The sequence below is a fragment of the Streptopelia decaocto genome (genome assembly GCF_964273445.1).
Source record: "Streptopelia decaocto genome assembly, chromosome: 4".
Classification (NCBI taxonomy): domain Eukaryota; kingdom Metazoa; phylum Chordata; class Aves; order Columbiformes; family Columbidae; genus Streptopelia; species Streptopelia decaocto.
In genome coordinates this window covers 37857501-37872492 of record NC_138658.1, presented here as the reverse complement: position 1 = coordinate 37872492, position 14992 = coordinate 37857501, and the positions used below count along the sequence as shown (strand labels likewise).

Here is a 14992-nt window from a genome sequence, read left to right as displayed (position 1 = left end):
CTACAAACCTTATATTTTCATCAAGTTAACACAGATGCAGTGTATCGGTAATGTTTTATGAGACACATATTCAGTGGATTACAGGATAACTATGAATGGTTAGCACCACTGAATTGCTGTACAGACTTTTTGCTGTGCAGTTGAGGAAAGAGTATAGACCTATATTTAGATATTAACTTCTCCTCTTAAAATAATAGCATTTTTAGCCAGGCACACAGACAATTACTTTTAAGTTTTGTCTTGATTTTCTTAGTCATATTCTTTTTGGAAAATACATTTTTTTCTTTATAAAGCACTTTATACCAGCACTACAAGAATGGTCATTTTGAATAAGTGTATCCACAAGTATTTACAGTGCATAAATTGCTTAAATAGATCAAAATTATTAGCTGCTTTAACAAAGTGCAAACCACTGAATTAAGTAGACGTAAATACGCAATTATTTTACTGAAGGACAGGGTCAACTTTTTATTGGTTATCTCTCAACAGGGAAGAAGTAAACCCCTATCTCCAGAAGAAGCAGCTGACCTCTGTAGAATGCAATGCCTTACAGTGGCATTTCTTCTTCACATGCCTCTTTCACAGAGAGCTCAGCTAAGGATCCTGAAATCCTGCTGGACTAATCAAGTTTTACCATTAATAAAAATGGTATGTGTAGCACTGTCTTACTTCCCGTGTCATCGAGTGCAATTGACATTTCGGTTTCCAGTTTTCCTTTACATGCTACTTCAGTCATCTGATGAGATCAAAGAGTGTTACATACCTGCTGGAAACAAACCTTACCTGGTTCAATAATCTTGTGAGCCATAGATCAGTGGGGCTAGGAGACTGTTGGGGGCAATTTTTCTTTACTTGACCTCTTCTTAGACATCTCCAGTTAGCCAGCATTAGTATTAGGGTAGTGAGCTAGATGTACCTTTTGGTCTCATCCAATATGGAAAGTTTGACAGCAGGCCTTCTTACTGTTTAAAGCTGGTTATTACAGTGAAGGAAAACAGTGAAAACAGTTTCCTGATCACGGAGAAGTCAAGTAACAGTGTGTTGTTTTTCATGTCAATATAATATGTTGTAGTTAACCTTGCTTTGGACATGCTTTGATCCCTCCAAATGAAAAGGTGCTCCGTAAGAGTTAATTGTTCGCTTTCTTTTAACAGCAACAGTTGTGTATGCATTTTACTCTGATGCAGCTAAATGATACAAACGATTGGAAGTTGGATTTAACTTACCTGCCTGACTTAAATGATGATTCACTGCTCATAAATCTTGCACATTACTATGAGGTCAAATACACTGAAGGTATTTATCTTCGTTGAACAGCTTTCTTACATTTCTAACTTTATTAAGCTGCAAAATGAGAATGAAACTGCTTATACAAGCAGAAATGAGCACTGTTTTCTAATTATCCATAGAATAATGGATACACTTTATGGAATAATAAGGAAACATTTTTCTATAGCCAAGTGTAGAAAATCGCATGTGAAAGCATCTTTTACCAGTATTCATTCAGAATACTTTACCATGTCATATCTTCGATGATGTGCTACCTGTACTTATGCAAAGGAAAAGTAATATGGCTTAGGTAATAAGAACTCTGCATCACATAGGGTGTTGTTAACTGTTTGGTTTTTAGACAATTTTCTACCCATTTCATTTTGTCTTGGTGCAACACAGTCAAAATGAAAGCTAGATTCTATCCCTACTGTCACTGTGACATTGGATAATATTTTTAATTTCAGATGAGATTGATTCAGACAAAATCATATCTTGTCTTATAAATACATGAATTTGTGAACTTGAGCTTTAAGAACACCATCGGTTGTGTTAAAATCCACAAAAAAAAGTTATAAAAGCTGACCAAGCAAAAAAGTATGGAAAAAGATTCTTAGTAAATGTGCTTTAAGAGTAATTCTGTTTGCCTGAAGTCCTCTGTCATGAGTCCATCTGTCTGATAATAAATCAGAACCCTTTCTTTTTGAATCTAGTCACAAGATGTCCTGTATGTACCTCAGTAAAGCAAGTGTAGAGGAATTTTTAAGGAAATATAAATTAGGAATATGAAGCATTTATTTTAATAAAGATACCTTTTATTGGGCACTAAAAAGAAAATTATTAATTCAATATCATAACCCACAGGAAATGAAGGTGAGAGAAACTTCTTTAGCTGTGCAGCTTGTAGAATCTATGATTCCACAGTCAGTCTAAATCTGGTGTTTTTTTCTAAAATACATCTTTTAAGTAGATTTAGTTATTCATATCCTGGGCTATTAAAAACTGTGAATGTACAACATTCTGTTCTAATTTGTTCAAATGACCAAAGACCTTGGATGGAACTAAAGTCTGTCCCTGATGCTGCATGGGTGAATAGGTAGGTTCTGTTTGAGGAAACTTTTAATTTTAAAGTTTTTTTTTTCTTTATTTTGTTTTTCTTCCCTTTGCAGGATTAGAGTACAGAAAGGAATTGGGGAAAGAAATAGAGAATGAATACCAATGCTTATGGAACACTGTAACAAAATTGGCAGTGAGTTACAGTTTTGGAGATGCTTTCCCAATACGAAAGACTTCCCAGCTATTTCTTGATGAGAAACAGACTTTATTTAGAGGTACTGACAACTCCACAAATTAGAGAGTTAGAAGTGTGATCTTCATTACTATAACTACAAGTTCTAGGAGTAGTGATCTGATTTTATCCTGATCAAAAAATCTACTCCATGCTTCATGGATCCTCTATTCCTTCCTTTCAACCCAATAGCAAAACTTGAAGTTGATGCCAAAATAAATCTGACCAGGCCTTTTGGGTGAAATTCTGACTCCTCTGTAGATAGCATAAGTATTGTTATTGACTTCAGTAGTAATTAGGTTTAGGTCCATGATCACTAGCCCAAACCTGTTGTACATGTTGTAAAAAAATTACGATTACTGTAATACAAATAACAGTAAAAAGCATAATTATTACTCATAATTAAATAACGATTATGCTGCAGGAAGTCTGTCTCTGAAGAACATCTTTGTACATTTGGATATACGGTTATGCAGGTATTGGGCATGGGAGCAGCAAATTTAGTGAAATACAGAATTGTTGCCCTAGTGACAGAGAGTCCAGCTGTCACTGTAGCTCACATTGCAATCCCTGAAGGTTGTAGAAATGTGACTTACCTGTAAGTGTCTTAAATTACACCATCATTCTGTTTAATAGCCCATAATTGTGGGAGTGCAGAGTTGTCTCAGAGGTGATTTCTTCCCTCACTTACAAGACCTGTTCTGAATATGTGAAAGGAGTAGGTAGAAGTTTTTGCCTGATATCTGATGTTTCTTGAGAACCAGTTTTGTTACAACTTTCAAATGTTTGTTTTAAACCTATAAAATTGTATAAATTTTTAGAAGGGACAGTTGATAAGAAGTTCAGTAAAGGCTGGAATATAATTCTACTTAAGTTTGTGAGTGCTTTTCAGCTAGTTTCAAAGACATCATGTAAGCAAAGTACACTTTAATGGGAAAAAAAAAAGGAGTTTCTTTGTTATCTGTGGGAAATTAAGGCATCTTCTGGCACAGTGTTTGAGTTGCGTATTTCTGTATCTCCTTTGGAAACCTTGAAGACTGAAGTTGTGGCTAGACTTCAAATGTGGGAAGGAAGCACCATGTTAACATGTTGTCTTCAGTCATCTATTGTAAGCGCCATTGAACGTGCTTGTTTAGGAGACTGGGGTCTTTATGGAACTGGTGCAGGAAAGTAGATGCCTGTGAGATGGGGTGGGTTGTAGCATCCGAAAAATTAGCGTAGGTGTCTGAAATGGATTACAAGAATATCTACTTGGAGGCAGTAGTGATGTCTGCTTCATTCTTCTTCCCATGCTTGAGAAGAAACAGGAAAAGGGGAATTAGTGAACTGCTGCTTAGTTTTAGCAAATTTTATTTTATAGAATTTCATTTATAATGTAACTTGACAGAATTTTCAAGCATGATATGCAGTTATATGTATTCTTAATTAAATAATATTAATTATTTTTTACATTGTAAAGTCAATGAAGAAGAAATTCCTAACATTGGACTAATCTCAGTGAAATCTGATCTTGTTGAAGAGTATGCTGGAGATGTTTTGAAATACCTACCTGTTTTAGAAAGGTACAGGTTTAAGTTTTATTCTAGTGAAATAACATTATATGGTATTATGCACTTTACATCCATGTTATGCTCAATTCATACACCTGTAGATTTGCTTTTGCTATGACTGAGTAAAATTTCACATTTACATGTCCTGGTGTAAATACTAACAGAAAGTTCAAAACTTGAACAGATAAGAGTCAACATAACCATATTTCCATATGTTGTTACTTATTTGCATTGTAGTCTTTAATCCTTATTCTGCATTCTGGAACAGTTTTTCTAACTGTACAATATGTATTTGAAAGGCCTTATCCTAAATTGCAAAGATCAGATTATTTTAGGAAAAGAAAAACATTAAATAAAAGTATTGAAAAGACATTTAGAAGATATTATCCTTTACATTTGTCTTGCTACTTATGGAATTGGGTTCTGTGCTGCACAATGAGTATTTTTTAGCTAGTGTGTCAATTATGTAGTTAACATTGCATTCTGGGATTATTGTGTATGAAATTAGGTGAAAAAATGGAGTTTTACTTTGTTTGTTATTCATTCTTTCTGAAAAACCGAGGCTATGTCAACACACCATGTTTGGAGTAGAATTATATCCTGTGCTGGTTTTCTGCCACAGTAAAATCGTATTTTGATAAATACCCAGTTTTTTGAATGCTTTGAATGTTTCATTAGAGATGCCAGAAAACACTTTTAATTTCTGATCTGTTTAATGTTTGTATATTTCAGCAATGATCCTGCAGTTACTTCACTCATTAAACGCAAGGAATTTCATGAGCTCCGTCACTGGCATTCTGGCCGACCTTTGACTGAGGAATACGAGCGAATACAGTGCAGTGCTGATGGTGAGAAGAACTAACACAAAGCCCGCGCGTCGTTGTTGGCTATAACAGTATTGTAAGGGTTATTGTAAATGTTTATTTTCATTTCAGAAAATATTTGCAACTGTATGAATACTTGACAAACTAGAGCTACGGTAACAGTGAAATTATACTTACACTGATGTGCTTGTACGTTATGTGTATGCATTGTGTATTATCTTAAATAGCTCTATATGAGTATAGCAGAATGAGTGCTTGTGATCAGATGTTCATGATACATTCCCTTTAGCTTGCAAAATGCTTCACAGATTTATATAAGCAGAATGTATGCACATGTGCAATTTAATGTTTAAATGTATAGTTTGGATAATGCTTGGTAAGCACGTCCATGCATGTGCAAAATCTGCTCAGACATTTTCACACTGCATACATAACCAATCTTATATTTTGAGACCAGAATTAAAATAAGAAGTAAAAGAAATTGTTGTGGTTTAACCCCAGCAGGCAACTAAGCACCACACAGCCACTTGTCTACCTTGGTGGGATGGGGGAGAGAATTGGAAGGGTGAAAGTGGAAAAGCTCGGTTGAGATAAAGACAGTTTAATAAGTAAACCAAAAGCTGCACATGCAAACAAAGCAAATGAGGAATTCATTCACTACTTCTCATTGCCAGGCAGGTGTTTAGAGCCATCTCTAGGTAAGCAGGGCTCCAGCATACCTAAAAGTCTTTTGGGGAAAAAACCACAATCACTCCAAACATGCCCCTGCTTCTTCCTTCTTCCTTCTACTTTTATTGCTGAGCATGATGTCATACAGTGTGGAATATCCCTTTGGTCAGTTGGGGTCAGCTGTCCCAGCTGTGTCCCCTCCCAGCTTCTTGTGCACCCCCAGCCCACTCGCTAGTGGGAGGGTGTGAGCAGTGGAAAAGGCCTTGATGCTGTGTAAGCGCCACTCAGCGATAGCTAAACACCCCTGTGTTATTAAAACCATTTCCATCACAAATTCAAAACATAGCCCCATACAAGCTTCTGTGAAGAAATTCAACTCTATCCCACTAAAACCAGCACAGAAGAAAACAAAAGTTGTTTGTATCATAATTATTGAAGTTATGCGTTGTAGTTTCCTGTAAGTTTTTTCCCATATGAGATACTCAGGAAAACAAACCATGGACTTAATTTTGATCTTAGATTTGCATGTTTAAGTGAAATGAAGTAAATGATACTGTATGTACTAGAAAGTACACAAAACTTTCTCTCAAAGATGTTCCCATCATCTATTGCATCATATAATGAATTAAACTGTGAAAAACCTACCAAGAGTTGAGAAATCATGGATTACTCTTGGCCCCTCCAGTGTTGCTTACGGATTTCATTTGATGTCTTAAGAAATGTTGTCTCCTGAGTGGGATTTTGTGCCACTTGAGCTATGAAACGATGGTTTCGTCTGCTCACCTTTCTGACTGGGTGATTTTTGCATTCTTCTGTGCACTTTGATTTCAACGTGAAGTTTGGAGAGCATAACCTGCAGAATAGTAGCGAAAGCACCTTCCATAATGTTGGAGTTGAAGGTTTATGTTGGCTCCAGCTGAAGAGAGGGCCCTTTCTCTCCCATGCCTTGCATGAATACTCTGAATGCTGGCATGTGTCATCTCAGTTTTTCTTGTGAAAAACAGAAAGATCTTCCAAAGTGGGTCTTCACACTCAGAAACTGACTGATCGTTTTGATTTTAGGACAGAGAGAAATACCTAGGTTTGAGTGTGGAAGTATTCATGTGCTTAGTTCAGTATCTTCCATTGGCTAGCATAAGTGTTTTTCTGGCAGCTTTATTTATTTATGTTCTGATGACAGAGTTTTGCTTTTAGGGGCAAGAGGTCACTTTCTGATCATCTGAATTGTCTTTGGAAAACTCCTTCCTATTTTCATGGACTGTAAGCATAGGCATTGTCCTCAAGCAGTTATTATTTCCTTCCAGGCATCCTGCTTGTTAAGTTTTCCAGTATTTTTAATGTGTGCCTAAAGTAGTCTATTGCCTTTCTCTCAGGTATTCTAAAGTACTGTTGGATTTCAGTGAGTCTTAATAGCCAGCCTCTTTCAAAATGTGATTTTGGCCTCTAGGTCAATGAGGATTTTTTAGGAACTTAATCCATTACCCAGGTATCTTTTATTTGGAATAGATTAGGCTGGAATTCTATCAGAATGTTTTTTTAATAAATTGTATTTGTTTGCAACAAAATCCAAAGATCCAGAAGAAAGAAGACAAATACAAAAATTACAGACTTTTCGTCATTTTTATGGAAGCACTTTGGAAGACAGCAATTCAAAACTTATTGTACATCAAGAGGATGTGTCAAGGACTGCTAATGCTGCTGTTAAAAAGACACAAAAAAAGCATGTGAGTATATTCAAGTTACTCCTTCCAAATCTTTTTTTCTATTATCCAGGAAAGGATTTCTGCTATATATGAGTCCCACAGCTGAAGCTTTGTATTCTGAATGCAGTAGTAGCTGTCAGCGGAAGAAATTTAAATCACCTACTTCAAATTTAATTAGTGACTTGTTGAAAGTATTTTTGTTTCTAGCTAGGACTACTGGTGAGTGATTATATTTTAACAGGCACAAATAAAAAAACTAGTACATATATACTCTGTAAAGGCTGATTGGTTTTGATAGTGAAGGAAACTGGCATTCATTAATTTAATTTTACTTTAAGAAACTATTGATAAATTCTTCAAAAAAACATTATTCAGTTGTTTATTATATTTCCTTGCACTATTTTGTAACTTTATCTGTGAAAGATCCTGTAGATATTGCAATTAATCCTAATTATGTGAACATTGTCAGACATCACAGGGTAGGTAGCATGTAGTCACATACTCATGAAGAATACCGACCAATAATAATTTAAGTAATATTTCATAATAGACTGTACTATGGATTACAGATTATGGCTTGTTGAGCTACCTGTAAAAGTCTGTATGTAAAATAGCTTTCTTAACTTCAGGTAAGGTTGAACTCTTAATTTTAGTTAAGTTATTGAAAAGCATTTCAATGTGATCAGAATTACTATTACCCATGTATAAAATGAAAGCTTGAAATTTAACTTTCAAACATCTGCTCTTTTATTTTTACATATTTGTGCCTTTCTTTACCACTTGTGGAGCTTTATACTGACTTAAAATGAAGCGTAGAGAAGCTCTTTTGAGTAGCACGTATTTGGAATCAGAAATGATATCCCTTTTAAAATGAAGTACTATTTTAATAAATTCCCAGAACACAATGCATCACACAGATTAATTAAAAACTATAATGTACCTGCTGTGATTAAGTTTATGGATTAACTTTTTTTAGATACTGCTTTCACACAGTGATTGTTAGTTCTGACTATCTTCGTTTTATTGGATAGAAAAATAAAGCGGAAATGATTGCAGAGGAAAACAAGAGGCGACTACAAACCAAAGAAGAAAAGAAAGAGCAGGAGCAGTGGGAAACCTTGTGCATACCAACTGAAAAGGAAATAAAAGCAAATCTGACTGTTGGAATAAATAAATTGGAGAAGTTTCTCAAGACCCTTAAAAGTAAATCTGTGAAGTTCAGCGTAGAAATGACAGGACTTTCTGCCTGTTTAGAAATGTGGAAGGAACACTGCAGAAAAGAAGGTATGATAGCCAAATTCATGTTCAATATTCAACATCTACTCCCTTTAACCAAGAGTGAGTGACTTTGGACATTCTCAGCTGGGATAATGGTGTGTAAATACAGACCTGTTTCGGAAGCATGAAGAGTGGTTTGTAAGTATAATCAGGCTCTGGTCCATATTTGCAATTTCAAGATCCTTTGAGTAAGCTGCGCAGTATCCCAATGAAATTAGATTGTAGCTGTTTTCCTGATTTGCTTTCTAAACATTGCATACCTAACATTTTTTATTGTATATATCTTTAATGTATAGATCTTGTATGATTATGTATCGTCCACAGTAAAATGTATCTGTATTGCAGTGGATTGTTTAATTAGCAGAAGTGGTTAGCTCACAGTTTGAATGACAATTTGCACAGAAATCTGTGCTACCATGGTTAGTGCCCTCCTGTTTCACCAGAATTAACTTGTTCAGTCCATACCCTCAGTCAGAGGGGTCCAAATACACATTGCTCTAAACCTGTTGAGTGTTGTAAACATTAAAGTGAAATATGTTGCTAATAAAACTGACTAACAAATGTGTGGGTCAGGAAAGTGAAATGTGAGAGCTCAGTTATTATGTAGATGTCAGAGGTACAACTCCTTTTTATAGCTGAGTGTGCAGAAGCAGATAGGATTATCTGGGAGGTCTCAGGCATGTGGATTGTCTTTGTCTAGTTGCCTTTAAAAGAAATTAGTTTTTAAATTGTCATAAATGTGGTTGGACAAGTATGGTCTGTTCTAAAAATACCTAATATCAAATGATTCCCAGTGATACAATCAGCTCTCAGATAACTGTAGACTTTTTTTTAAAGGTAGCCAATCAAAAGATTTAAGTAAAGCTGTTCAAGTCATGAGGAGAATTCATATCCTCCTTGAAAAATATCATGATCTCTTGGAGAAACAACATCTACAAAAGCTGACCAGATGTCTAAGACTTCTTGGATTTGAGAATTTGGCATGCACTCTATCTGGCCAGGTAACTTTACAGACTTTAGTGATTTTACTGTAACTGGATCTGTAGCTGAATATCAACAGTGCTTTCTTAAGCATTGACTAGTGTGCAGAAGATCTATATTGAGCTTATTTTATTTTGTATTGTGCCATAAGATTTGGAACTGTCTATTCTTGCTATAGATATTAATCTTCTTTAGTTCCATGGATACATTTTTCTGCTTGATATCAGGGCTTGCTGGCACAACAGGCCACTTCCCCTTTAGGAAATAGAAATTTTATGGCTTCAAAGATACCTTTTGAAACATGCATCAAGATTAATTTGCTCTAGTTATGTCCGCCTGAGGCCTTAGATATCTCTTAGAGGTAACTGCTGTTCAATACATCACATCCACTGAATTCTGCATGTTAAAAATAACTGTTAAAAGCCTGAGTAATTAGCACCTGCTCTTTAACAAGCACAGATGTGCTATGTTAGAAAAGCAAATCTTTGAGACTGCAGAGGTGGATGAAAACTATTCCGTTTGTTGTTGTGGTGTTACTGATCACCTCTGAAGGAAACAGCTTCAGATACTGAGCTGCTTGTCCTTGTTAGTGCAGCTGGGACCACCAGTAGCTACACTCAGTTTGTCTCTGAAGTAATTTCTCTAAGGACTGCACTTTTCTGCATATTAGCAACCTGCCTGCAGGGTGATTTAATGTCAAGAGCAGTTTGATATCTTTGTGTGTAGATGGGGTGTTATTAGAGAGAGACAGTGCTTAAGTGGCTCTCAGGCGGAAGAGGGAGGATGTAACTCATAGCCTGCAGAATATGGAATCAGTAGCAAAAGGAAGGAAGATCAACCTGAACTGTAAAACTAATATCAGTCACTTCAGTGTCTTATTTTTCAGGCACAGTAGAGTTAGGAATTTCTGGAAGCTTATATCTGGAAAGTATTTATTATCCTTCCTTGAGGATCAGGACTGAGAGTTGAGGAAGGAAATGATTGTTTTGTAGGAGATTTCCTTCTGAACACAACCCTGAGTGACCTGATCTATTGCACCTGCTTCTAGCAGTGAGTTGGATTAACTGACGTCCAGACATCTCTAACAAACTAGTTATGTGATTTTCTCTTATCTTGTGGTGTATGTTGTAAGATGTAATGCTTTTCTATACAGCTTTCAGGATCCAATGTCGTAACCAGTCCTGCTCGTGAATATCTAATTTGGTGTGTTTTAGGGTATGCAGGCATTGTTTAAAAATACAATGCTTTATAAAATTTGGGATTACACTCAGTCTTTAGATTTTGCAGCTCTGATTCTTTGTACAAGGCTTCAAGGCAGGCCTAAGAAAAGAGGCACAAAAATACAATGAGAAGACTCTGGCAGGCAGTAGCTTGAAGAGGCTGAACTTTGCCTGCTAGCCAGTTTTGTTAGCTCTTCTGACAACAAAAACAACACCAACACCACCACCAGCTGTGGAAGACCTATTATCTTTAGAACATAGTCTCATTTGAAGAGATACAAGTATAACCCTCACATAAGGCTACATGGTATAGATTTCTGCAAGAAGATTTAAAAATCACCTGCACTTTTATATGTTTTTCCAAGCTTGCGGAGTTCCACAAAGCAAAAGATGTGTCATTTTCTTAATCTCTTGCTAGCTTTCAGACCAACTTGAATTTTCTTTTGACCCTACAGACTGGAGAAAGTAATGATCAAAATAGAAGCAAATATGCTATTAAAGTGGGTCCGGCTCGCTTTCAGCTACAATACACGGATTATTACTTGCTCAGAGAAGAGAGGAATGATCCAGATCCCCGAGTGCAACATTTCATACCAGACACGTGGCAGGTAATGACACACAAACTTTTTGCATAAAGTTAATGGATTTTTTTTTTTTTTTTGCATTTAAGAGTACACATTATTATACTACTAATCAAAAATAGTGTTGTTTATAACATTTAATTTTTTAACAAATGTAACAAATTCAGTAAATAATTTTGGACTGTAGTCCATGTTCTTTCTACACTGACAGCTTTTCTGCAGAGACCTTGGCCCAATGAATTCAACATAAGAAATGCCAAATCTGTGGGATTTCACAGCTCGTTACCATATTTGATGGTGGTAATGCCCCATTTGCATAATCTCTAACTGTTCATCCTCTACTTATTTGTCCCTAAAGAATTACCCATAGTAGGAGTTGAAAACTAACTTTTCTGTCTAAAGCAGAAGTAGTCTAACTCAGATATTATATTATTATTATTATTATTATTATTATTATTATTATTATTACTACTACTACTACTACTACTACTATTAGACTTAGGAGGCCGGCTGAATTCGCTGCTTTGAATGTCTATATCTGCAAAACAGTCATTTGCTTGAAAAGCAATTTGGAACTTGATGTGCTGATAGAGAGAGACAGTGCTATTTCTGTTTCCTCTTCTGTACACCTTACCCCATCCTTTCACAGGCCTATGTAAGGTCAGAGAGCATGGAGGGAGACAATAATAGGGAAGAAAACACTTTAATAAATACTGTATCCTAGGAGCAGAAGAGAGATTTGGACAGTATTGATATAACTATTATAATGCCAGAAAAAAAATTCTGCCTTGTATAAAACAATGAAGTTTTTGGAACTAAATTATACACTTCTGAGTTAACTGGTTTTATTTTTTAATTTGAAGATCTCCAAGTTTAGACTCAATGTTCTGATATCAGTATCTCAGACCAAATAATTGAAATGGACTAATAATAATTTGTAGCTCAATTTTTTTCCACTAACAGTTTAAGAGAAAAGAATGCAGCCATAAAAAGAGGTTAACTTTCTGTGGTCTAAAATCTGTATATAAAGTCTACATGCAAAAATAAGAGATGTCTTCACAGAAAGAGCTCGTTTACTCAATAAGAATTTTATAACAAGACATCTTGACATAGCTGCTTTTCTCTTAGCGAGAACTTCTTGATGCAGTGGATAATAATGAGTCTGCAGTGATTGTCGCTCCCACTTCATCAGGAAAAACATATGCATCATACTATTGCATGGAAAAAGTTCTGAAAACGAGCAATGATGGAGTAGTTGTGTATGTTGCTCCTACAAAGGTAAGGCTGCATCCTGCTACATATTCTGTATATTTGACTATGAATTTCTCAGTATGATTCTGAAACTGTTTGGGGTAACCTGTTACACAATTTTAGTTGATATATATATTTTTCATTAGAAATGGAATCTTTGTATTGTGTTTTACATTCATTAGAAACAGCATGTTTACAAGAAAATCTTCAAAATATCTAAGCTCCTGTAGATTTTTTGTCTATTAATATCTGTATAGCTAATTTAAGGTCAGAAACACTAATATACACAAAAGTGCTATAAGTAGTATGTGAAGTAAATGGTGAGAGTACCAAAAGCCCACCAACAAGGTGAAAGTAATGTTGGAACAGAACAACGACCAGGCAAGTAATCTTTTTCTAATTGACTTTGCCATTAGATGCCTGAAGAGAAAATTTATGAAACTCTAGGCATTGGGATATTTTTTAATGAGACTTCTAACCTAATAGTTAAAAGCTGACTTAAATGCTGAGCTACAATATTGTGATTGCTTCCAAAACTTAGTTTAATGTCAGTAATATAATTTTTGGATAATAAATTACATGTGCTGTTATTCAATAACAATCTCTGTGGATTGTTTCCTGTAAGTAAAATAATTTTTTTCATGGTTGTACTCAGGCTGGGCATCAAAATAATATTTTAATTTGAATATCAGTTTGGGTGCAGAAATGTACTTTATACCTGCAGCCCCAGGACTTTGAGTTCATTAAAGTGCTTGTAGATACAATATAATGTGAACTATTTTTAACTGCTTTGAAAATAATTAAAATACAGACTTAATAGTGTATAACTCACTTTACAGAACAGTGAATTTCCTTGAAAGCATTTCAATATAATTGACAATCAAGTACCAAATCTTTTCAAAGTTAAGATTTTTGACAGTCTAGACTTTATAGTATGTTACATAGTACATTATAGTCTAGTACATCAATATTAGTACCAAAATTGAATTCTTTTATATGTCTCAGAATATCATATGCCTTTAGACATATGCTATCTAGTTTTGTTAATGACCTGCTTTATTTAAGGCCCTTGTAAATCAAGTGGTGGGAACTATATACAGTCGATTCACCAAGAAGCTTCCAGATGGATTGGCAATGTGTGGAGTCTTCACGCGAGATTATCGCAATGATGTCATGAATTCTCAGGTATATTTTTATGTGTGTTTTAACACAATAATAATGACTTCTGTATTCCATCTGGCTTCTGAAAATGTTAATTTGAATTATAAAAATTGTGCCATTACTAATTGCAAAGTTCAGGAAAAATCGAAGCATACCTTTACTTCTTACCAGATACTTGCAATGTATGCAATGGCATACAACCTTACCTATCCATCCTTAGGGCACATGCAGTTGATTACTTGCTCTGGTTAAAAGCAAAAACGTTAAAAGTATTTGATTGCCAGCATACAGCAGATGCTTTGCAGAAGTCCAGATAGAATACATCAGTAGCTCGTCTCTTGCAGTCAGTCCATCATAGAAGGCCACTAAATTGATCTCTTTTGTACTGGGGAGCCTAGAACTGGACACAGAACTCCAGGTGTGGACTCATCAGTGCTGAGCAGATGGGAACAATCCCCTGCCTTGACTTACCGGCATGGCTCCTCCTAATGTAGCGCAGGGTATCATTAGCCTTCCTTGCCAGAAGGGCACATTGCTGCCTCCTGTTCAGCTTGGAGTACACCAGGGACCCTCAGGTCCTTTTCTGCAGAGCTGCTTCCCAGCTGGATGGCCCCTAGCATACACTGGTGAATGGGGTTGCTCCTCCCCAAGTGCAGCACTTTTTACCTCTGCCTGTTGAACTTCATGAGGTTCCTGTCAGGCCATTTCTCCAGCTTGTGTAGAGTCCCTCTGGATGGTGGCATGACCCTCTGGCATGCGCCTCACTATCTGCTCATCTGAGCCATACTTCAACAGCTTGTCTGTGAGGATCTTATGAGAGAGATTGTTGAAAGGCTTCCTGAAGACAATATCCACTGTTCTTCCCTCATCTACCAAACCAGTCATTTCGTTATAGAAGTTGGTCAAGCATGACTTCCACTGGTGAATTCATGTCAAATACCTCAGTGATTTTCTTGTTGTCCGTGTCCTTGGAAATGGTTTCCAGGATTAGTCACTCCCACAACTTTTCGGGGATCGAGGTGAGGCTGACCAACCTGTAATTCCCTGGGTCCTCGTTCTTGCCCTTCTTGAAGTGCCCTTCTTCACCATGAGGGTGGTGAGGCACTGGAACAGGCTGCCCAGGGAAGCTGTGAATGCTGCATCCCTGGCAGTGTTCAAGGCCAGGTTGGACAGAGCTTTGAGCAACCTGGTCTAGTGGAAAGTGTCCCTGCCCATGG

General features: G+C 36.2%; 1 protein-coding gene across 5 annotated transcripts in view; it reads left to right on the top strand.

Moving 5' to 3' along the window:
* The window catches only part of LOC309438651 (putative ATP-dependent RNA helicase DDX60), a gene marked incomplete at its 5' end in the record, with an annotated part of 54561 nt that overhangs the window by 13855 nt on the left and 25714 nt on the right, over positions 1-14992 (top strand). For all 5 annotated transcript variants that reach the window (XM_082050322.1, XM_082050321.1, XM_082050323.1 and 2 more), the window contains 11 exons: positions 490-648; positions 1155-1296; positions 2439-2600; positions 4017-4119; positions 4840-4955; positions 7173-7324; positions 8335-8587; positions 9419-9582; positions 11238-11390; positions 12492-12641; positions 13680-13799. In XM_082050322.1, the coding sequence (XP_081906448.1) occupies positions 490-648; positions 1155-1296; positions 2439-2600; positions 4017-4119; positions 4840-4955; positions 7173-7324; positions 8335-8587; positions 9419-9582; positions 11238-11390; positions 12492-12641; positions 13680-13799 (1674 nt within the window). The remainder of the gene's footprint in view (positions 1-489; positions 649-1154; positions 1297-2438; positions 2601-4016; positions 4120-4839; positions 4956-7172; positions 7325-8334; positions 8588-9418; positions 9583-11237; positions 11391-12491; positions 12642-13679; positions 13800-14992) is intronic.